At 40.4% G+C, this 24,518-nt stretch overlaps 3 protein-coding genes across 7 annotated transcripts in view; 1 reads left to right on the forward strand and 2 right to left on the reverse strand.

Moving 5' to 3' along the window:
* Nucleotides 1–11,433, reverse strand: part of nell3 (NELL (neural EGFL like) family member 3) — a gene marked incomplete at its 5' end in the record, with an annotated part of 26,903 nt that extends 15,470 nt beyond the window's left edge. Inside the window, one exon of one of the 2 annotated variants that reach the window (XM_079360809.1) lies at nt 11,358–11,433. Coding sequence is in view for 1 of the 2 variants with exons in the window: in XM_079360808.1 (XP_079216934.1) it covers nt 11,358–11,391 (34 nt within the window). The remainder of the gene's footprint in view (nt 1–11,357) is intronic. The other variant, XM_079360808.1, reaches the window with a different exon arrangement.
* The window catches only part of apbb1ip (amyloid beta (A4) precursor protein-binding, family B, member 1 interacting protein), a 23,272-nt gene extending 6,169 nt beyond the window's left edge, over nt 1–17,103 (forward strand). The window contains exons 3-14 of the mRNA XM_079360811.1: nt 582–666; nt 2,084–2,370; nt 4,130–4,207; nt 5,900–6,059; nt 9,608–9,729; nt 11,205–11,279; nt 11,366–11,509; nt 12,106–12,216; nt 14,146–14,244; nt 14,342–14,465; nt 14,592–14,653; nt 15,328–17,103. Of these exons, the coding sequence (XP_079216937.1) occupies nt 582–666; nt 2,084–2,370; nt 4,130–4,207; nt 5,900–6,059; nt 9,608–9,729; nt 11,205–11,279; nt 11,366–11,509; nt 12,106–12,216; nt 14,146–14,244; nt 14,342–14,465; nt 14,592–14,653; nt 15,328–16,008 (2,028 nt within the window). The 3' untranslated portion in view covers nt 16,009–17,103. The remainder of the gene's footprint in view (nt 1–581; nt 667–2,083; nt 2,371–4,129; nt 4,208–5,899; nt 6,060–9,607; nt 9,730–11,204; nt 11,280–11,365; nt 11,510–12,105; nt 12,217–14,145; nt 14,245–14,341; nt 14,466–14,591; nt 14,654–15,327) is intronic.
* Nucleotides 17,104–18,017: 914 nt separating this feature from the next.
* LOC306834716 (protein adenylyltransferase SelO-like) overlaps nt 18,018–24,518 on the reverse strand; it is a 51,986-nt gene continuing 45,485 nt past the window's right edge. For all 4 annotated transcript variants that reach the window (XM_079360816.1, XM_079360815.1, XM_079360814.1 and 1 more), the window contains 7 exons: nt 19,363–19,407; nt 19,189–19,270; nt 18,976–19,068; nt 18,684–18,760; nt 18,507–18,547; nt 18,323–18,402; nt 18,018–18,189 (listed from right to left, as the gene is read on the reverse strand). In XM_079360816.1, the coding sequence (XP_079216942.1) occupies nt 18,067–18,189; nt 18,323–18,402; nt 18,507–18,547; nt 18,684–18,760; nt 18,976–19,068; nt 19,189–19,270; nt 19,363–19,407 (541 nt within the window). In that variant the 3' untranslated portion in view covers nt 18,018–18,066. The remainder of the gene's footprint in view (nt 18,190–18,322; nt 18,403–18,506; nt 18,548–18,683; nt 18,761–18,975; nt 19,069–19,188; nt 19,271–19,362; nt 19,408–24,518) is intronic.

Below are 24,518 nucleotides of genomic sequence, written 5' to 3' on the forward strand. Positions count from 1 at the left end.
CCCGTGGTTACATTTTTCACCTTAAACGTGAAATAGACTTGTTTCTTTTACAGATAGACGACAAAATTACTAACACACACCATCGATCACCCAGACTCCCCAGACCAGTCAGCACAACAGACATGGCGGGTGTGTGTGCGAAGGGGGGGGGAATACTCTTGGTGGTCATCTATAAACCATAAATTACACTTGCTTCTGCAGGGAAGGTCAAATGGCAAACTCATACTGCAGCTAGAGAAGATTACACTTTTTTTTTTCTCAGTGAAAAGTCCTGCTGATTACTTTGATGTTGTTTTCAAACCACCCCCCCCCCCCCCCCCCCAGGTATTTTAAATCACTGACATTTCACCTGGGGAGCTTAATATTACACAGAAGCCCTGTTAGGTGAAGCACCGAAAAACAGATGTAACATTGGACGTGTAAACATACTTTCTTGCATTATGTTTTTGCATGGTGTATATTTCAGAGCACTGGGAATGTGTTGTAGATTAACTGCCTCAGCCTCTGGGGTATTTTAGCTGTAGCATCAGATATTCTTTGAATGCTCAAAAACACCCTGCTTTGTTCTTTCTGTCCTTCAGAGTCTCGATCAACAAACAGTCGCTCATGAACCCCTCCCCAGCACCGAAGAAGTCAACTACTCTATTGGATTCACAGACCTTAATGGTAACTATTTAAATGGCCTGGCTGTTGACCTGTTTGCCCATAAAACTCAGCAGTTTTGCAAAGTATGTAGCACATTTCATCTGTTACCAAGATAATGATAACGATTACCTGGAGAGGTGATGATGTAGTGAGGTACTAAACAGCAGCCAGTTGCTCTGCTGGCTCCTGTTCAAGAGGTGATTTCAGATAAAGATTGAGGGCCCGGTAGGTGCTAATTACTCCGGCTATAATGAGCTGTAAAACAAGCAGGCTAATGTTAAAGCAAGGTCACAGCATCTGTTGTTGTTACCACTCTAAATGTCCCTTTCCCTGTTGTGTTTTTATTAGCTGCGCCATTAAGCGCGTCAGGCTTGTCAAATCAGATTCAAGGTCCCTAAAGATGTTTATCCCAACTACAAACTTCTATCGATGAAACTGAACTCACATTTTGAAAGACAAAAAATCTCAACCATCCTTAGAGCTTTTAGCAATGCTTATCATGCTAGTATTCACAATAACAATGCTAAGGCTAAACTAGTTAGACGGTATCATGTTGAACGTTTACATTGAAAGTTTAAGAATATTTTATAAAACTGCTAAGATACTAAGATTACTAGATACTAAGACACTTCCTTGTCGCTTTTTGTGAAGCTTTAAGCTTAATATTAGCATACTGGTATGTTTAAAGTAACAATGCTAGCATAATGATATATCTATATAACTGTTAACCATCTTAGACATAAGTGCATGACCCTTTTCTAACAGACCATTTTTAACTCATAATGTTGAATGAAAAATTCAAGAAACAAGCCGTTTTATCAGAATGTTCTTGATGAGTTTATTAAGGGAAATTCGAGTAGCTGTTCAGACCCCTTCCTCAATACACACAAATGCCAATCTCATAGTGGAGCATGAGGAAATGTAGACACACTTCATCCTCTCGGGAACAATAAGTGATCTGTAAACTCTCATGGCAAACCAAGAGTTGTTGACATATTTCAGACTTGCAGTCGATTGATTGGCCGACAGATGAACAATGACATCTCTAAAGCTGTAAATGTAGCCTTTGCATGGGTTTAACCATTAACTATTCAGTCTGTCAAAGTTGCTTCTCCTGCCTTTGTTGTTCATGGGAGAAAAAGGAAGCTGAGATAAAGGAGGAAATGAAAGACGTACTTTCATTTAGTTGTTATTGCATAATGAATACATGAAGATTGTTCTGAATATTTAGGGAAAGTACAAGCTATGTCAAAAAAGAAACTAAGGAATCTTCTTCTTGACCATTGTTGAAAAAGCATTTTGCTCAGTGGTCAACATTTTTAAATAGAGGGAATAGTTTAGATGTTAAAAGTTTGAAAATATCTTTTGAATTTGTCTTTATTTGAAATAATGTACTTCAGTCTCTTCTTAACAAAAAACATTTTTTTTCTACCACCAGAGTCTCTCCATGAACTGGAAGACAATGATTTGGATGCTCTCATGGCCGACTTGGTAGCTGACATCAATGCAACGGAAGAGAAACTCGCAGCGCAGATAGAAGATCTGAAGGTGCCGTCACCGCACCCATCAGACCTGCCGGCACCACCTAAGGGCCTGAGCACCGCCGGTGCTTCCTTTAACTCTTCCCCAACATCACCCGCAAGCAGCATCGGCAGCAATGTTAGCACCACAGCCTCCTCCTCCACCTCCCCATTACCACCTCCTCAGTCTGCAAAGCCTACAATGGTGAGTCAGCCATTCTGAAGATAAGAGAAGCATTTATGCAACAACCTTCTGACCTCCAAAATTAAAGAAGTGAGAGTTTTAATTTAGTTATTTTACAGCAATGGAGATAGAGAACTGGGAAAGTTTCAAGGAAAGTAAAATAGTGATAAAAAATCTGAAGAAGACATTTACAGTAGACTGAAACAGAAGGCAAAAAGAGACAATAATGTCACAATCTTCATTTCATTGGTAGCATGTCTTAGTTTACCATAGAAAGCACTTTCTGAGCCCTGCTGCGTGACAAGACAGTATCACAAGAAAAAACATCCCCAGTTCCCAGCATATGAATTTCTGGCGAGTCTTTTTTGTCTCTGCTGAAATGGGAAGAGGAGTATAGCTCTTACGACTGTTGGACGGTGAGATCACGGCGAAGTGGTCGCCGGATGGAGGCATCTGTTACAGTTACAAAGCTATGTGAGGCACACTAGTTGAGAGTCTGTCTGGAACAGATCAAACACACACAGCCATGAGGCAGGAAAAGAGTAACAGGATCAATACCAAAGGTTGGAGTAGGGGAGGTAAGATCTGGCAGCGGCAGGGGGGGGGGGGGGATGAAGCCAGACAGGAGCTTATTACTTTAGCAGGGCTTGTTACCTCATCCCGCTGAGGTAAAAACACCAGCTGTGCCGGGGCAGAGAATGTGTCATTGTTAGAGGTGTACAAGTTCATTAAATCTGCACTGTAGACAGGACTTTTATGAAAAAGCACCTGATTCCTAAGCCAAGGAAAAGGTTACTTTATCCCAGCTAATTGAGATTCAGCAGATTATGTGTAATGTCCCAAATGAAGGTCTTGAATTTACACTCCGGTTTTGAAATGAAATCCAAACAAAACACGACACCTCCTGCTGCACAAATGAACTCGCCACTGATTTACATTTTGCACCCCTCTAAAACAATAGTTCAATAGTCTAGGAAACATGCTTGTAAGTCTTTTTATTCAGAGTAAGATAAGAACAAAGATGCCACGCTTATATATGCAAATAGCTTAGTTTAGCATAAAGGCTGGATGGGAGGGAAAAAAATCATCTGCCTTCATCCAAAGGTAATAAAACCGACCTCCTAGCATCCCAAAAGCTCATGACAAAAAGATTATGTATGGTTTATTTAGTTTGTACTACCGGTAAATAAAAAATGTATGGTTTAACGGCTGGGTATGTTTGAGAATATTTCTCAGTGACTTCCTGGAGTCCGCGCTGGTTGGCCTTTGGCTACGTCACAGTGACAAAAAACACATAAAAGTCACTTTCGGCACACAATAACCATAGTTTTTTAATGATCTAAATGGCTATTTTGTGACATGTAGAAGTATTGGTCCATGTCATGTTTTTACTTTTACCCAAATACAAGCTAGATTTGTATTTTCTGTTCAGGTACAAGTTAAGCTAAGCTAACCAGCTGCTAATTGTAGCTTTACCAATGATACACATGAGGACAATTATAATGAAATGCATTTAACTCGAGGCACTAAAAGTTGTCTTTTTACAAATGATGAACTTTTCAATTCATGTAACACTTTTTAACTTATACTAAGATGACATTTTTGGTGTTCATTATTTGAACATTACATGCAGGTATACAGTGGCTTTTTAATACAATGGCTGAATGGAAGCATGCTCCAGATTTAGACTATATTGTAGACCACAACGAGTGGCAGATATGTGCTTTATTATACCATATATGTAAATGTCTTATTAGATGTTATTATTTGTCCTGTTTAGGAGGAAATCGAAGCGCAGATGAAAGCGGACAAAATCAAGCTGGCTCTCGAGAAACTCAAAGAAGCAAAAGTGAAAAAGGTAAGACGGCCAAACACTGAAGCGTACTCCTCTGATCTTACTTCCACTGGCACTGTAAACTTTAAAGACATTGTGAATTACAGCTGTATGGACATCACTGTAAGAGACGTAATGTGGAAACATAGTAGGGCTCTTTCTTTTCTTTTGGATGAGCCATCAATCAGAGTAATGGATGGCTGCTTTCATCCTGCCAACATCCTGCAGGACGGTACAGTTTCCTCTCTGGGCGTCGTGTGGACACTATCTCATCTTTAAAGCGATTCCCAAAAAAGTACTGACATGTGGTTTCACGTGCAAAGCTTCACATAAGGATCTGCAGTTTTATACAAACCAAACTAGTTTCATGCTATTGCATACACTGCTTGTTATCATAAGTGAAGAGACTGACAATATCGTTCAAGTTCTACCTTATTTTATCTACTTATCACAGTTTCCAGTTTCCCAGTTAAGATGGTGATTTTAAACTCTTAGAAACTGTTTTTTTAAAGGCAACTGGCAAACAACAGTTCCCCCCCCACCCCCCACACCCACCACTAAAAACATGAGGAAACAGACCACTGGCCACTTTCACAGGAACATCTGTCCCAGGGTTGTTAGATGCAGAAGAGCAAGGTGTGATCTCAGAGGTTTCAACAAATCCATCTGTGGTTAGAGGCCCTTTAGGTTTCAGACAAACCCAGCGGTCCCAAAGAACGCTTTCGACACGGATCATGAATTTTGTAGATACCAAGGAAATTCTGCTAGAGGAAACATAATTTGATACCCATTGACATTTCATTCAACCACACGCCAAACCCATATTGTTTTCCAGGGAGGGGCGAGACAGGGGAACATGTGATCTAACACTTTAAACCCTCTTGATAACATCTCTGAAACCCACATTTTTATGACACAAGGCAAGCGTCTGGCCGACCTCGGTTCTGTGAAACTCCTCAGGAGTCCAAAGCGGGATTTGTTTCAGATGAGAGGAAGTGTGAAGCCATATGAGCCTGTGAGGAAAGCACTACACCGCTCCAGAGCAAAATTAATCTCAGCCAACTTGGGAGAAACAGAGGTGCTAAGACTGCAAAAAGAGTCAAATACAAGGAGGAAGACGTAATTAAAAAGCAAAAGACAGAATGGAGAGACTAAAGTGCTGATGCTCCAACTATTTTAACTCGACGCAGGAAACGGAAACAGCCATTTACTTTGAAAAGCCTGTAATTAAAGAGAAAAAATAGACAGGCTGCATGTGCTTCAAGGCTGGATCTAATGTCTTACTTCAGAGACACCTGCTGCTGTCAGCAACACATTCGAAACTTCAGTCTGCCTGACAAAAGACACAGGAAACCGCCTGTTGGAACCACAACATTTTAAAAGTTTGAGATTACAGAAAGTACACTGAAGCCTTTCTTATAGGGCGTTTCATGTACAAGTTGATGTCCGTTTAAGAGAGACCGTTAGCTTTGAGTAAAGACCTCATCTGGTTTTAAAACATGAAGTTAAAACATGAAGTTAAAAGAACATTTGTGCTTTCAACAAGGGGTTGTGTTTTGTTTCAACAGTTTACTTTCAGAGGCTAATCTGACGACTGGTTCTCTTGTGTCATCAAACTCTCAGCATCAATGTTAAAAAGCCATCTCACCGCTTGAATCAGTCATTTTTCAGAGAAAATACCCATAAAGGAAATATATTGTCCTATCATTTTGACAGCTTGTGGTGAAGGTGCTGTTGAATGACGGCAGCTCAAAGACCCTGATGGTGGACGAGAGGCAGAGCGTCAGGGAGGTTATGGACAATCTGTTTGAGAAGACTCACTGCGACTGCAATGTGGACTGGAGCCTGTGTGAGACCAACGATGAACTGAATCTTGGTAAGTTCCTCCAATGTTTGGTGCTGGCCTGGTAACTAATGCACACCAAAAAGAAAAAGGATAAATATAATAGAGGTGGTTAAAGTCAGGCTTCAACTGTGTGAGGAGAAAGTTGATCTGTCTCTTTAGATCTACACTATAGCTCTCTGTATCAGTCTTTGTGAGAAACAGTTCCTGTTTAGCTATTTTTTTAAGAGATAAAAGGCCTGAATCGATGATAAACTGAACCTTAAACTTCAGGGTGACTCCTTAAGATTGCTATTTTGCAGCTGTTTTCTCTGAAACAATGAAATGTCACTTCTTGTGTCCAAGTCTAAAGCACACAAACAGAAAGCTTCAGCATGTAAAGTGAAGACAAAATCACGATGATATGACGTTGATCGAAAGTTGTTGTCGAGCAACAAATGTAGTTTGTTGCTAGAGATGTATCCTTCTGGTGTTAAAACAACATGCTCTTTCATGGTACGTCATTTAAACGTTGTCACACCTTCACATTCGAGCTGTTTGTCCAAAACAATCTATTTATAGCATTATAGCTTTTGTATAAACGCAGACACATAAAGTCAGGCGTCATCAGCGTAGAAATGAAGAGAAAATACAAAGTCTCATATTGTCGGCCTATTGGGGATTGACGCAGTGCCTCTTTGTCCATACACACAGCCTAAGGAGTTTTTATGACCAATGATCAATCCATCAATAATCCACATTTTTATTCATGTGTTTTCACCAGTTGATAAAGCACCGCAGTGGTTGAGTCTGTGTCAGAGTTGCTATCTAAACACCTTGTGACAGGTTGAGTATTTTCAGGGGGGAAATGAAAGATGATTAAGTACACATTTAAGGAAAAATATGGAATAATTGGAATAGTAACTGGGTTGGCTGTGGAAACAGCAACTACGTTGAGATAAAATGGCACACCGGAGACTTCACTATGTTGACAGTTGATTAAACCACCACGGCATTAGGTGCGAGTGTTGCTGCAAATACATCAGCAGAACAAGGAAAACACAGCAGTGGTAAAGTAGACTGCCACTTTAACAACACAAGCCTTCAGTTATATGAATTGTCCACTGAACTCACTCTCTCTCTCACACACACACACACACACACACACACACACACACACACACTCTCACATAAACGCACACTGTGCACGGTGGGATATTTCATTCATGTCCAGATGATGGACTGTGTTTTTATTGGCACGATGGCGGCCACACTGCAGCGAGCTCACAATGAAACATTGATCTGACTTTGATTCATCTGTCTCTCCCTCCTCCTCTACTTTCCTATAATCTCTCTCTCTCTCTCTTTCATGCACGCACACACACACACACACACACACACACACACACACACACACACACACACACACACACACACACACACACACACACAGTGTCGGCAGGTGGGTTCAATTTGCTGTATCGGACATTGTCAGTCATCCTCCCTGTCATGCGGAAATAGAGGCCTTGTGATCTCAATCCTCCGTCTGAGCTGTCTGTGCTATATTTACTCCAGCTGGACGACTCTATTCGCTGCTCGTTAGCAATTATTCATATTTTTACAAAGCTAATCGTATGTGTCGTAAACAGAGAGTCATTTTACCACCCTGAAATCGTTTATAATGAGACACTGCCGGTAAAGTCATTAACCTCTGTGAGAAATCAAATCTAAGTCAATATTATTTTGTGTGAAAATTACATTTTAGGTAATTTTATATGCAGCTAGTTAAACCGTGAAACACTAAATTAAGGGATAATCCTGGAACTATTTCATGTTTTTTTTTTTTCCAATTCCAATAAGACAAAAAAAAAAAAAAAAAAAAAACGTCAGCCCCAAGCCTGCTTAATCCTAAAAACTACATCAATCTTTGACATTTGATTATAAATTTCTTATAAAATAAATATTAAACCATTGGCCTACAGCAGTTTAGCTCTGTAGTTTGGATGAGACCCCCCCCCCCCAGTCTTTGTTGAACTTAGTTTGTTCCTTGTCTTTATCTGCATTTTCTATCGTGTTTTTATCCTCTATGAGATTTGGTAGAAATATGATGTTGTATGTTCTTAATCTGGCAATAAAGAATACAAAAAAGATAAAAGTCAAAATAAAACGCCAGATATTTTACTTTCATGTCACTCTGAACACAAGAACAATGAACACGAGCTTAAAAAGAGGACTTCACTCATTATGTTGGCAAGAAAAACAAATGAGGAAATGTGTGTTTCCCTTTGGTCAACAGGTTATTTATAACCTTATGACAGCCCATGTTTAAATTAGCTGTCAGAGCTATTTGAAGCATGTCATACCCACAAACGTCTGATGTTTGGATCATCTGATTCATCTGGGGGAGGACAGGATCTTGTGTCATCTCTGACTGAGTGGATAATATGACAGTGTGACAATGGAAACGGTTTAAAAGGAGTTCATTTTTAAATGTCCGTAAACCCCCAGAGAGTGTCACATTTTAACCAGTGCACACTCTTCAACCTCAAACCTTTACCAACAAAAGGTCAAGGAAAGTCAGCGTGTCAAAAAACAAAAACACAGAGCTCCACATCAGCACCGTGTTGAAACAAAACTCTGCTGTTGAATTTAGCCATGTGCTCACCATGCACACCACCGAAACACACCATGTGGTTAATGCACTTCAAAGAGATTTTCACTCCAGCAGCGAAGTCGCAGCATCCGTTTAATGATTGTAATAGCCAAACTATGGACTGGAACCCTGGCTACAATCTATTTAATGCCTACCTCTGCCTCGCCTGGGATCCTGTAATTGGGGAACATTGCTAAACTACAGTCTAATGCCCACTCCTTGATGGAGATCTGTGTGTGTGTGTGTGTGTGTGTGTGTCTGTGTGTGTGTGTGTGTGTGAAGAAAAGGGAGTGGAGGAGGAAGAAAAGTGGCCCTAATGTGTTTTCGATGTTTAGTGCCACTTTAAAGTCCTTCCAGTGAATGGTCAAGCTTGTATTTTATCGAGCCCCTCATTGAGTCCACCCACTGAAATAGACAATGGTCGAGTTGTGAATTTGACTTTAAACCAAGCTCAGCTGATTTAAAGATTTTGTGACAGACTGAACTACAGTATAGCATTACTTTTGACGTGATTCATTGTATATAAAAAAAAAAGCTTTGTTATATCGAAGTTAATGAGAAAAATTAGTTGGGATATTGAGAAAACAATCAGAAACGATTAATCACTGGAGAATGGAGTAATGAGACTGTATGATGTACGTCTGCTTAGGGCGTCTCCTGAAGCTTTGCACTGATTTTTCAGAAGTCTTTCAATCTGCTGAATAAGTGCTTACAGCTGTTAAAGATGGATAAATTGTATTTTTATGCAGGGTGATGCATGTATTTATTATCGTACTTTCCGTGAGTACAATTAAGATGTATTTAGACTTTTTCCGAGTACGATTAAAAGATACTAAAAATGTTACAGATGTAACCTCAAAGTATTCTTCCACATGTTGGCTCTCAGTAAATGACCTCAATACTATCACTGCGGGTTTTCTAGCGTTTAAGTTTGCTTCTCTTCTGACAGAACGGACGTTTGAAGACCATGAGAACCTTGTTGAGCCTCTGTTAGCGTGGACGAGGGACACCAACAATAAAGTCCTCTTTCAGGAGCGGACAGAGAAGAATGAGGTTTTCAAAAACCCACAGGTTGGTCCTCTCACTCATTGTATGCACCTTCATATACCTCTAAAATCTGGTATGGTATGTAACACTGGCCAGCTCATTATTCTTGGCATTCGTTTGTGCAAATCTATCTCCATGTTGTTTCAGCCCAGCGGCATCTGGCTATTTTCACTGGTGAATTGTTGTCTGAATTATGAGATGTCTTTCCTTCATGTGGGATGACCTCTTACATTTATGTCCTCACTGTAATATATCAGACCAAACTGCTTCAGGCACAAGACATCAAGATCTTGGCATGTTTGTTGATATAATGGGAACCCTTTTATAATCTCAGTGTTTAATGGATTCAGTCTGTTGGCAGAGACAAACAGCCAGGTTGGAAAAACCAGCGAAATATTCTCCTTCATCATGTCTTCATCAAAAGACAGACCTGTTTTATACAGAATGTCAACATCAATTTTCAGTTTTCACTTTGGACAAGAGCTCCCAAAAAAAAGAATTCCTCCTCAGGCTTTCTCTCACCACAGACCAAATATAGATCCAGACTATATGAAAAGCAAACTTGGCCAAAAATAAAAGAAGCAAGAGTCAGATTTAAGAGCTTTTGAAAAGTTATGATTTTGATCCTCATTGTGTCTAAGCTAGCCGTCTCACTCATCGTTATCTTAACCACTCCGTCATTGCCCCTATTGCATGTTTTGTTTTTATATAATTTTATAATAATTTTTTAACTTTTCTACAAGTGTTGTTAAACAACTTTTATTTTGCTTTTGTGTTCATTGTTTTTGCACCAAAACACCAAGACAACTTTCCTCAGATGTAAACCTATTTGGAAATCAACCCAATTCTGATTCTATAATCTTAATGCTAAAATTTAGTATGTTTGTAGTACTAAAAACATTTTTTTTTTATCCATGACCAGACTAAAAAAAGAATTCTTAAGCTAAATTTAGGTCTTGTACTTTTCAGATAAAGTCCTCATCGCTAATCATATTTGAAAAGATTGATCTGGTGAATAAAACAGCCGTATGCTAGCAGCTGTCATTTTACCAATACAACACAGAAACACTTCAAGCTACATGCTACAGTGAACATACTAATATGTTCAATGTACATAGCAAAGCTGGAAGTCTGGACTGTATGAGGTTTGGACTGTTAGCATGCTAACATTTAGCTGACTTAACTCAGGCTGATTGGGATGTTATATGTTTGAAAATGAATACTTCACAGAGTTAAGTGTGAAATCCCTCACTTATTGTAAACCAAATCTTCCTGCAAGTATTTAAGTCACCTTAAAAAACCTCACAGGAGCCAAAAACGACCTTCTTCCAACGTACATAAAGAGAGGAAGAAAGACTGCAAAAACAGATGCCCATACTCACACAGATACATCTGAGTTGTGATGCTAGTTGAACACTAATGTTAACCAGGTGTGCTAACACATACATGTTAGTGAACTCGTGTACTATGATCACTAATGTTGTGTCTTATTCCTGCAGAACTTTTATCTATGGAAGAAAGATAAGAAAACTCTCAAAGACATAAAGGACAGAGACAAGGAGTTACTAGTACAGGTAAATAAAGTCACATTAACTGCATTTTCTTTAAAGTAAGGATTACATCTCAGTGACCCCTTTCCTCCCTCTGCTCACCTCTGCAGGAGAACTTCTGCGGGACTTCTATCATCGTGCCAGATCTCGAGGCCGTGCTGCACCTCAAAGAAGACGGCAAGAAGTCCTGGAAGCAGCGGCTCTTCCAGCTGAGGGCCTCGGGAATTTATTACGTGCCCAAAGGGAAGACAAAGGTCAGGGATCTAAAGACTAGACTGTAAACACGTGTACAACAGCTAATACTCTCCAGGATGCTTTCAGTTGGGATAGTGCAAGTTAAGCAGTCAGGTGTGAAGATGGCAATCAAGCAGTAGTAGACTTCAAAATACTTTCTAAACTTGGTCCCCTTCCTGAACTGACCACAAGCTCAGAAGAACAAAAACAAAGGTGTCACTCAGAGCACAGTTGTTGTGAGTCCTTAGTGTCTTTGAACCTGGATTTAAGACTTGTAAGTTTTCATTCACTCTGCAGAAACTTTCTTATGTCGCCAAGTTCAGACATTTCTATCGATTTGCTTTCAAACAGAGGTCAGTTATGATATGACCCTTCAGGTTTTCTTGTACAAAAGTGTAACCCCAAATACTCATACAGTCTAACACCTCACTGTCCCTCTAATAACTACCTCCATCACAGCTGCCTTCCTCTGTTTGTTTTCATTGAGTACGAGATACTAGACATTATATTGGTAGTAATATAAAAGCAAATACTTCATAAATTAAAAAACTAACTTAAACTTTAAAAGGTCAACCAGATTAGCTATAATTTATAATCTGTTTTTTTTTTTTTTCAGTCATCCCGTGACCTCGTCTGCTTTGTCCAGTTTGACAATGTGAACGTATACTACAGCAAAGACTTCAAGACCAAATACAAAGCCCCGACTGACTTCTGCTTTGTTCTGAAGGTGAGTAAGCGTCAAATAAGTCGGTTTCATTCTATCACCCAGTCACTGTTAAACTGATCAATACAGAAGCTGCAACTTCCCTCCCCGACTGTCACACAAAAATTAACATTCCCATGAACAGTTTTTGCTATTTTGTGAAATGAGGAACATGCAACACAGTTTAGCATGGTGGAAGACATATTGGTGCTGCACTGCAGGAGGACTCGAAGTACACAGTTGGCTGCACAGCTGCTCATCGCACTGGAAATGTGAAATGCAATAAATAGTTTAATTTGAAGAAGTGAAAGGAGACAGTTGATCCAATTTAGTCAAAAGTGGTGTGAAGTAAAGACGGGTACTTTCTAAGTAGTTCCTTATATTTCTTTACAGTAAAAGCTCTGTGCATTTAATTAGAAGAGAAATTGGGAATATTAACATTGATGAGAGGTACCCACAGTACTCATTTCAGACCAAGAAATGCTGACTTGCATAAAAGAAAGTAAGGGCTTTATGGGTTGGTGGTCACTCTTAAAGGGATGTGAAAGTCTGCATTCTTTCTTTTCCCCTATCCCGTCTTGGAAATAGAAGAATCAGCAGATTACCTATAGACTACTTTTTGAGAATCAAGAAAAAAAAAAGCTTAAGAGAGGCAGAGAAACTGTATTACCCACCTGTGAGAGACCATCTTCAAGGTTTAAGCTGAAGGGAAGGGACTGCATGTGCTGCCAGCCATCGTCAGACGAAAGTGGCCTGTAAGGGTTGATATTTGGAAAGAATAACCTGGTTTCTTATGGTCTCTGTCCTTGTTTTTATGCAGTGAAACTGCAGAAAGGCTGCTTAAACTGTTGTAGATAGTATGCAGATGATACACTAATAGCTGAGGCTATTTTTGCTGCTTAACTCTTCAACATGGGTGTGTTTTGACACATTCGTGAAGTGTTTTTGCACGCATCGAGGAGCTGCAGCAGCTCGAAGAGGAGTGTGAATCTGTTTAAGTTCATGATGTAGCTGTTCTATGTTCAGAGGAGCAGCCTGAGGTGATCGCTAATCACATCCTCATTAAGTACAACTGATCGCAAAACATTATTCTGGAAATCATCTTCTTCAGGGGGGAAACAATTTACAAATGCGATGGCACCTGAACTCTTAAATCGGTACCGCGTTGGACACTTATTGGCAAACAAATAAGACTATTGGTGTATCAAACATCGCTTGTTTTTTAAATTATAGGATGTGCTTTTGAATATGCACGTGACTGCAAGTTCTCTGCTTCCAAAAATATTAATTTCATGCTCAGAAATGCTGACAGGACCACTCCAACAAACAGGAAATGAAAATATAACATCCAGTGCACTCTTGTTGCTGATTAAAATTAGACTAACTCTAGTCTAACCTAGACTAACTCTGCCCCCTTGTGGTAGCCTGTGAGAAGAGCGGCCTTTAAACATTCAGGTCTGTTTACAGGTGTTTCTGAATAGTGAGGTGACCTAGGTTGGAAAAACACAAGTTTAAATAGTTATGGCTGATCCAGGCTAGATTCCCCCCTACTAGAAAAACATAACATAATGTGCTTAATTTTTCTGAAATAAACACAAGATACTTGTGTCCTGTAGACCTCAGGTGTAGACAGGAAAGAAAAACAATTGTGGTTCCCCTGCCTTGACTTTTAGAGTTTATTTGTCATGGTGTTATGAGTTAGAAGCTTAAATATGCTGGTGATTGGAAACACTGGGAAAATAAATAAATAGAATCTAAAACAAGGGGAAAGAAAAATATAAAACAAACAATTCTACATGGCAGTCATAAATAATCGCCAATATCTAAAATGCAAAAATGCTTTACAGGAAGGTAAAGTAGATGTGTCAATGTGAAATACAGATTACAGAGTTGGAAATGTGTATTTACAGCTACTCTTTATCGATCTATTTAAGATTGTTTTTGTCTCTTCAGCATCCTCAGATCCAGAAAGACTCTCAGTACATCAAGTACCTGTGCTGTGATGATGCCTGGACCATGAACCTTTGGGTGACAGGAATACGCATCGCAAAGGTAAATTGAGCCAACGCCGGATCTAATAAAGAGAAATATCTCCACTAGAATTAGAACTCATGGTCTTTGGTGTGTTTTTTTTTTTTTTTACTTGCAGTACGGTGTGTTGTTGTATGAAAACTTTAAAGCATCAGAGAGGAAGGCCGCCGTCAGCTCAGTGTGGACGAACCGCAGCACGCCATCGAGCTCCAATTCATCGACACCTTCACCCACCATCAAAGGTAGCACCACACACACACACACGGATCAGTGTTACTCTGATGTAAAAACAGCCCAGATGTGGTGAAAACTGGACAAAACTTTACTTAGAGAACTTCTTTACTCATGTTTTTTTTCTTCTTTGCTAGCTAAATCACCAAGCCAGGCCAACGGCCACGCTCCGAAGCCCCAACCAGGACCTGTGTCTAAGGTACAAAACCCTTTAATTTGGTGAAGTCTACTGTGTGATCTCTTTTAGTGTTATTTCATATGTTACAATAACGGAGTCTACAAAAGTTCAGAAAATAGGGAAAAATGCTTCCATCAGTCATTTTCCAATCCCAAGATGATTTTGTGTAATTCAGTTGAATTAATCTACAATAATAAAAACAGATAAAAGCAGCGGACGCATAAAAACTCAATAAGCATTTAACTGTGATCTTCTAACTAAAACAAACAACTTATGCAAAATGTGTCCTTTAAATATTTGACATATGGGACATCAATTTAGAAATCTTTTACCTTTGACTCTGTGTTTTATGAAACAAGCTCAAGTAGGACTGGAAATGTGCTGTGACATTTAAAATTTTTTTTTTTTCCTGTCTGTGATTTGTAAAATGTGGGTGAAATAAACCATTAATCAGCAACGAAACAAAAGAAAAACCTACATTTCAGCTCTAAACTAAACATTAGTAAAATCTCACATTCTTTGAAAACCATTCAAATGTTTGGATTTGTGAGTTCGTTACATATTACATCTTGCTTATTATTGTGGTTTAGTAGTTTTGAGGTCAACAGATGAACAAAATCAAACTTTTTGTCTTATGTATAAATCTGGATACTACATTTCCCATAATTCACCAAGAGCATCACTTTATCTTTCAGGACTTTGAAAATGTCCCTCCTCCACCTCCCCCTCCACCACCACCAATGGCGAATATTCTTCCCCCACCTCCTCCTGATCCATTCCTTCCTCCTGCGCCTCCTCCTCTGGCTGCCAAGAGCTCAGCAAAACCTACTGTTCCACAGCGAAACCTGCCTACGAACTTCCCTCCACCTCCACCTGCAATGGACAACCTCCCTCCTCCACCACTGCCCCCACCGACGGACGATGGCCCAGAAGCCCCCCCAGACTTCCTTCCACCCCCTCCTCCTGTCGCAGGCTTTAGTTCTCTTCCACCCCCTCCTCCTGTCGCCAACTTTAGTTCTCTTCCTCCTCCACCTATTAGCTCCCTCCCACCACCTCCTCCCTCAGGTAGTTTTGGCAGTATGGGTCAATCTTTGCCACCTCCACCTGCTGATCCGGGCTTTTTACCACCACCTCCACCTCAGCCAGTGTTTACAGGAGGCGGAGCACCTCCTCCTCCACCACCTCCTCCCCCGCCCCCTCAACAAGCTGCGGCTCCGAGAGCACCAGTTAGACCGCCTGGCTCAGTGAGGAAGATGCCTCCTGCCCCGCCAAAGCGTACCACACCATCGCTACAAGGAGGAGGTGGAGGTGGAGGAGAGGGGGACTTCATGTCAGAACTGATGCTGGCCATGAACAAAAAGCGAGGTACTACTTAGACTGAACCAGGAATTTGTGGTCAAGTCAAGCTGTGTTCGCACAATTAACTTTATCAGCCTCGACCTGATTTCAGAAAGAAACATCTCCAACATGAAGTGAGTGGAGATCAATACAGACGTCACCTCCTGATCTATCTAATATTTTTCTAAGCTGCCTTTCTCCAGAATTAAAAGAGGTTTCTGGACACGATAAACTGACATGCATCCATACGTTTTATTTCTCTGTCGCATTTCTTGACTTGATCTTGACTTTTTTTTTCTGATATCCTCAGAGTTGCAAAAATGTTACTCGTTCTTGTGGAAAAAGAAGCATTGTCATCCTGTAATAACAAGATAAACAAGTTGAATTTACCCATTGTCACCAGGAAAAAGAGAAAGTAAATTATATGTATGTATGCATGTTGGTTTATGGTTTCCGTTACTTTGGAAAACAAAGGGTTAAACTATAAATGTACAGCGCTCGAACACCTGAGTATAATCTTCCATCAATAACAGGATTTATCTGTTAAAGGCAGGGAGGGTAAATCGAAAGCGAGCATGATTTTGAAAGTAGCATTCTCTCTGTGCTCCCTCTTCATGCACCCTCCCCTCTGTGCTCCCTCAAAAGCCACGCCCCCACCTATACATGCACACCATTGGCCCAGAAGAGGATTTCAGCTCATGCTCTGAGTTTGGGCTTGTGTGTGCTCGGGGTAGAAGAACGAGCAGGGAGACAGGGAGGCCTGATTGGTTCATAAAACGTGTACCTAATGCCGTCATTGGTCGAAGTGTTTACTACTGCTACAGAAGACAGATTTTTTTAGATTGTTTTTAAGAGCACATTAATTATTAATTACTGTCAGGACCTAAAGAAACATCAATTAAAATCTTAAAAAGTGTATCTGGAGAAAATTACCTGCCTTTAATGCATCAAACGTGTTAGCATGAAATGCAAAGTCTTCAAACATCAAAGAGAAAGATTTACAGAATTGTACATATTGTCAAATGTCTGCATGGAGGCCTGTACATACTATAAAAACACTCTATATATGCATACTGTGTACTACAGTACTGTACTGTTTAAATGACTGTCGCCTTAATAAACGAATTGAATTCTATGTAGTTTGAAATCTTTTCCTTTGGTGTTACATTAGTGGATCCTGTCCTCGTGTTATATCTTCTCCCACCTTGTATAAATGATTAAATATGTCATTAGAAATGTAGATGCATATCCACTTACTTTCCATGTTACACATCAAGAAGAGAGACTCAGGCCAACATGTTGTTTTCGTGGCAGCTTTGTGCACTGAGAAGAAAACACTGCATGTCCGTCCCGTCTCTATGACAACAGCCTGTTAACAATGGTCGCTGTATGAACGACACGGCTCTGGTACTCTTTTTTTGGAGATCGTTTATTTCCCTGTCAGACACGGAGCGAGGAGGATGTGGGAAAACGACACAATCCATAGGTGGCAAAACCACAGGGAATATCAAACCTTTGGAAGAGAGTGCCAGTGACGACAACAGCGCCTCTCTGAAAAGTTCAACGATTTTTTTTAACTTTATGAGCCAAAGCGCCCAGAGAATAAGAAGCTTTCTGCTGCAAACGCTCTCTCATTGAAATCTTTTTTTAAAAAATGATGCTTGTGGGAAAAAACAAACAAACAAAAAAACAACTTTGTATAAAATTGTAAATCAAGCCCTGTGATTGCGTGACAATCATTTTAGAGTGTGTCCAGCCTCTCGCCCCAATGACAGCTGAGATAGGCTCCAGCCCCCCGTGACCTTGAATGGGAGAAACCGTGTAGATAATGGACGGACGAAAGTTGAGAAGTAGTCAGTAATATAGATTTTGTGTGCAAAGTGAAATCAAATAAATTCTTCTCTGTGGTCAATATCAAAACGTACAGCTGGTTGCTGTATCAACACACAGTGGGTGATCTTTAACAGTAAAAAGTCGTGACCTTGACATTTCTGACTAAATGTATTCAACCCTGCGTGAGGAGAATTTATTGACAAATTCATTTGAGTTCATTTGAAGGTTTTATTTTGAGTGTTTTCTCTGCTTCTCGGTGTCACTCACGAGGAACAGCTGACCTTTAACATTCTCGCCCACTCAGGAGGTCTTGCTGCATAGCCCGCCTCCTCTGCAGTCTCTTGTGTAACAAAGGGAGAGGACAGGATGTGGTGCAGCAGCTCCACCTAGTGGTAGACAAGTCAATGGCAGCAGGTTAAGACTGATCAAAAGTCCTGTCACAGAGAGAGAAAAAGAGCAGCTTCGACTGTTCTTCTTATGATTAAACACTTGAGTGTGTGCTGAATGAGTTATACACACCTCTGAGAAATTATCCATCTCAGCTCTCCTGATAGCTGACTCGGCCATCCAGTTCCTCAGCACATATCTCGGATTCACATCTTCAAAACAATATATATTTTTTAAAATCAGAAAACCATTTCGATCAAGAATCGTGCTTGAGAAAAAAAAAAAGAAATCCTAAAACATAGACTGAGCCGCTTACTTTTCATTCTGTTCTGACGATCCACTTCATTTTCTTTTTGTCTGCACGGAGTAAAAATGTGTCAATTTACATTTGAACTTTTAATATACTCAAAACAACTTCAACAAACAACATTAGGACACTGACAATTACGTGAGAGGGAAACAATGAAAGCTGCTTTTACATGGTTTTGCTTACTTTCTGAGCCGCAGCAGGTACGAGTTGAGCCAATCAGAGAAGCGCACATGGGAAGATAAGTCTTCAAGAGCCCACATCTAACACAAAATAAAAAGATACAACATGATGAAAGGGTTTTGGAATTTCCGGAAGGAGGATTTTGCAATAAAGTAACTTTTATACTGCCAAAGAGTATATGCCTTATAAGTCCTATTTGTCTCCATCTATTGTTCTCATGCTCACCTTTACACTTACTGCTCTAAAAACTAGTGAGAAGAAGAAGAGGTCAGACATGTAGCTGCTGAAGCTGTACCTGTGTGAAGCTCCTGTTGTGAAGCTGTTTGGATGAAACTTCACTGAGCTGTCTGAACGTCATGGTGAAGTCTGACTGAGTTTCCTCCATCATCTGTTCAGCACAACACAATCAGACTGGACGTTAGAAAGGCTGATTGGTAAAGTCAGCTTACTGATTAAATGCATGTACCATTTTAGAAATGTCTGCCACTGATCATTTTCAATGACTTGCCTTAAGCAGGAAGGCAATAATATAACCATCATCCTCCTCGTCACCCAGAAGCCCCAGTTTAGCTTTAAACAGCTGGTGGATCCTGAAATACACGAGTGAGCGAGTTAGTCTAGGAAAAACAACATAAACACTATGAGTGCATAGACAGAGCATGGAGGAGCTCACAAAGCTCACCTCATCTGATAGATGTCGACATATCCCTTTAAGAGAGTGTGAGCCCTGAAAAGACAACACATCCATTATTAAACACATTGTAAATGAAGAATATTCTAAGTGGACCGAGTGGAGCACGAAGAGAGGAACATGGGGATTAGAAGATACAGGTTATTAAGACTTTCAAAAAACACAAACACGTGCCTTCAGTGACAGACATTTGTGATGACGAGTGATTTCACATTCTGTGGTCCTCACGCTTTCACCTCAATGAGAGATATGCTACATGTTGAATCGATGACGACGAGAGAGAGGTCTACATGTCACGTGTGTTCTCGTTCTCGGCTTTATTTGAAATGTTAAAACTCCTCACATCTCTCGTGAACATTGCAAAACCCTGTTGTTTTGTTTTTCGTTCAAACCGAGACAGTCTCTGGGGATTTGGAACTTTTTAGCAGAAGTCGCTTCGGAAAGCAGTCCAGTGTGCACAACATATGATCCCTGAATTCAACCAGATGTGTGTTTGCTTTGTCTTAGCAACGGGATAAGGATAAGACATGCTTTATCTAATGCAAGACAAGTTAGCAATCAAACATGCACATCTGCAGTGTAAAATAAAAAGTTTCAAGTTTCGTATATTCTGATAAATATTGAGTGTAACTAATGTTCACTGGACATCTTCATGTGGTGGTTACTCTGGGGTTGTTTTTCATTTTCGTACTCGATATCGTGTTTGAGCACAAACTCGAAGCAAAGTCACCGCCTCACACGTACGGAGGCTCTGAGGTGATGATTGAATCTGTATTTATTTTTCATGGAAAAGTCACAGACTAACTTTTAAAGCTTTCAGGATGTCACACTGTTACATTTTAGTTGAAATATCAAAACACAGCGACTCAAGAGAGGAGAACGTTTGGCTTGCAGACAGGTTGCTGTGGCAACGGTTGCTGTGGTAACATTCCATTGGAACTATCACCTTGTTTACGGCCATTTTAAATTCTCATGTTTTTTGTTATTGTTTGATTTGAAAACGTGAATAAGTTTAGCAGGGTAAAATAGAGGAAAGTCTGGAACTCACATCAAAGGTAAACAGAACCTGACGTGTCATCAAAGCAATGATTAGAGTATATATATGCTGGCTATCAGCTCTTCAGTCATTCGGATTTCAGATTTGTCAGAGGTAACATTGCTGAGACAAGGAGATATCTTCAACTCATAACTAAGGCAGACAACTGAACCTTATCAGAATCAACTGCAACTGTTCACATCAACTTTCCTTTAACACTGATTCAACCAGCCGCTCAAAATGCCCCGACAAAGAAAATCAGAAAAAACGGCTCAGACCTCGAAAAAAGTGGTCATTGGAAAATGCAAACGGCAGGAGGACTTTGTCGATACATTTGGAGAAGATGTTAAAGACCTGAATGCGGAGAAGCAAAGCTGCAAAAAGAAAAAGAGAGAAAGAAAAAAGAGAATCATGGTTTGTGATCAGTTGGAGAAGGAGTTTACAAGAACACAGTCCGAGGAAGAAGTGGATGTGGAGGAACAGCAGGTTTCCAGTGATGACACTCCTGAAATCACACAACAGAAAGCCGAGGAGATGGAAGCTGTGAAGAACATGCCAAGGGGAGAGGACGATGTCGTCCAAGAACAGCAGGCCGACATCCTTCAGCCAGAGCTCGAGGAGAAAATACAGTCTCTGGAAGACGAAGAAGTGATCTCTGACCTGAGAGCTGAAAAAGACCCCTTGAGTCCACTGGAGAGGCATCTCTTGGGAGAGCAGGAGCTTGTGCTCACCCTCAGGAAAGACTTTGAGAAAGAGGACAAGCAGCTCCAAAAGAAACAGAAACAAAGCAAGGAGAATGTCGCTGCTGAGCTCCGGGTAGAAAGAGAGAAGAACGAGCTTCTTCAAGAAGAAATGGAGAAACTCCACAATTCTTTCACTGAGCTCAGCCAACGTTATGAGAGAGATGTCGTGACTGTCCAACATCAGGCTGACACCCTGCAAAGTAAACTTGTGAAGGAGGTCCAGTCGAATGAAGACAGGTCGGTGAAGGACCAACATGTTATCAAGAACTTGAAAGCTGAGCTACAAGCCCTCAATAGAAAGATGGCAAAGGAGAACGAAATCAAGAAGAACAAGGCTTCGGAGGAGGCCATTAGTATCAGAGAGCTTGAAGAAGTAAAAGCTCAGCTCAGTCTCCAGACCTCGCTGAACCTTGAGCTGTCCAATGAACTCAAGGCTGAGAAAGAGCAACGTATGCAGGAGGCCATTTGTACCAGAGAGCTTGAGGAAGTAAAAGCTCAGCTCAGTCTCCAGACCTCGTTCAACTTTGAGCTGTCCAATGAGCTCAAGGCTGAGAAGGAGCAACGTATGGAGGAGGCCATTTATGTCGGAGAGCTCGAGGAAGTAAAAGCTCAGCTCAGTCTCCAGGCCTCGCTCAACTTTGAGCTTTCCAATGAGCTCAAGGCTGAGAAGGAGAAACGTTTAGAGGAGCATCAGACTGAGCTGGGCGAGCAGGAGCATCCATCTTCCGAACTCCAGGCTGAGGTCCCAGAGAAGGCTTCATGGTTCAAGAGGTTCAGACATGCTATTGGACTGAGAAAGCCAAAGTCTTGGAAGAAGAAGAAGGAGACCAGCGCCTAATCCTTCTGACTCCACCTTACCACCCAAAGAACTCCTCTCCTTTCAACACCATCACCCTGGGTTTTCCCCGGCTCGCTCCGGTTTGTCCCACAAATAAAATAATTGGAAAAAATAAATATTAATTGAATATTAAGAACTGTATCAGACTAGTTTATAAAAAATCCTGTTGGCAAATGTTGGATGTGCATTCATGAGATTAATATCAGGAGTAGAAATCTTGTTTTTATTGTTCAGAGTAATGTCAGAGTGACGTGAAGAAAAATGAAATAAGATCTATCAGACCTCCATTTTAAGAAGCGGTTTGTCCAGTTGGTTTGTTTTTCATACAAGATTTTCCACCTCAAGGGATTTAAATCTACGAAACATTTGAAATGAGAAATGGTCAAATCAGGAGATATTAAAGAGGAACACAGGAAACAAGTGTTCATATATATTAAGAGGAGAACATCTCACTAAGCAAACATTTGTTGGTCCTGAAACTCAACACTGAAGACATTTCTGTTCGTACCAAATAGGACATGATGCAATCTAAGAGAGTCATGAAGAATCCGTGTTTGCTGAATGAAAAGATCATTGACATATCTTAGATTTTCTTGGTTTCATTTGAAACCTGATTTTTAAAACAATCCTGAGTACAATCTGATGTAGCTTAATAACAAGATGCCTCAATGATGCAGCTAAAGGAGCACATACAGATCTCTACGTGTGTTAGCTTTACTACATTAAACAAAATCAGCAGCTTTTAGGACAGTCTTCTGAGTATGTTACTTCAGGAAACTCAGGAAATAACTGAAGTGGACGCCACGCAGGCAATGAAAAGCACTCACAGTACTTTGTCATAAAATACATAAACTCACGTATGAGCTGTAATTAGCTGGGGGGGAAAGACACCAGCTCACCACTCAGAAACGCACCGTGTCAAACAAAAGCTAAAAATGCAGGCAGAGGACGGGTTTCTCTTTTTCTCTCCTTCACAGGTTATGTACATTTATGCTATATAAGTTTAAGTCCAATGCTAATGCTAACTACACAGGTTTAATCTATAATTAGGTTTACTCTTAGGGGGCTCCTAAATTTTGTTTGGGGATTATTGTGTACAGAGGGGAGGGGGGACAGCAGGTGTGTATTGTAACCAATGTCTTGTGTCCTGCCTGTCTGTATACTGCTACTGGATGCCTTAAATTTCCCTCGGGATCAATAAAGTATCTATCTATCTATCTATCTATCTATCTATCTATCTATCTATCTATCTATCTATCTATCTATCTATCTATCTATCTATCTATCTCTGCAGACACACAAAGTTCTGGTATTCTTCCATCAGATGTGTGTTCGCTTCGTCTTTGTTCTGTAAGCAGCGGGATAAGGATAAGTCGCGCTTTATCTAATGCAAGACAAGTTAGCTATCAAACATGCACATCTGCAGTGTAAAATAAAAAGTTGAAAGTTTTGTATATTCTGATAAATATTGAGTGTAACTAATGTTCACTGGACATCTTCATGTGGTGGTGGCTCTGTGGTTATTTTTCATTTTCGTACTCGATATCGTGTTTGAGCACAAACTCGAAGCAAAGTCACCGCCTCACACGTACGGAGGCTCTTAGGTGATGATTGAGTCTGTATTTATTTTTCATGTAAAAGTCACAGACTAACTTTTAAAGCTTTCAGGATGTCACACTGTTACATTTTAGTTGAAATATCAAAACACAGCGACTCAAGAGAGGAGAACGTTTGGCTTGCAGACAGGTTGCTGTGGCAACGGTTGCTGTGGTAACATTCCATTGGAACTATCGCCTTGTTTACGGCCATTTAAAATTCTCATGTAATTTGTTATTGTTTGATTTGAAAACGTGAATAAGTTTAGCAGGGTAAAATAGAGGAAAGTTTGGAACTCACATCAAAGGTAAACAGAACCTGACGTGTCATCAAAGCAATGATTAGAGTATATATATGCTGGCTATCAGCTCTTCAGTCATTCGGATTTCAGATTTGTCAGAGGTAACATTGCTGAGACAAGGAGATATCTTCAACTCATAACTAAGGCAGACAACTGAACCTTATCAGAATCAACTGCAACTGTTCACATCAACTTTCCTTTAACACTGATTCAACCAGCCGCTCAAAATGCCCCGACAAAGAAAATCAGAAAAAACGGCTCAGACCTCGAAAAAAGTGGTCATTGGAAAATGCAAACGGCAGGAGGACTTTGTCGATACATTTGGAGAAGATGTTAAAGACCTGAATACGGAGAAACAAAGCTGCAAAAAGAAAAAGAGAGAAAGAAAAAAGAGAATCATGGTTTGTGATCAGTTGGAGAAGGAGTTGACAAGAACACAGTCCGAGGAAGAAGTGGATGTGGAGGAACAGCAGGTTTCCAGTGATGACACTCCTGAAATCACACAACGGAAAGCCGAGGAGATGGAAGCTGTGAAGAACATGCCAAGGGGAGAGGACGATGTCGTCCAAGAACAGCAGGCCGACATCCTTCAGCCAGAGCTCGAGGAGAAAATACAGTCTCTGGAAGACGAAG

Source organism: Symphodus melops (genome assembly GCF_947650265.1).
Source record: "Symphodus melops genome assembly, chromosome: 14".
Lineage (NCBI taxonomy): Eukaryota > Metazoa > Chordata > Actinopteri > Labriformes > Labridae > Symphodus > Symphodus melops.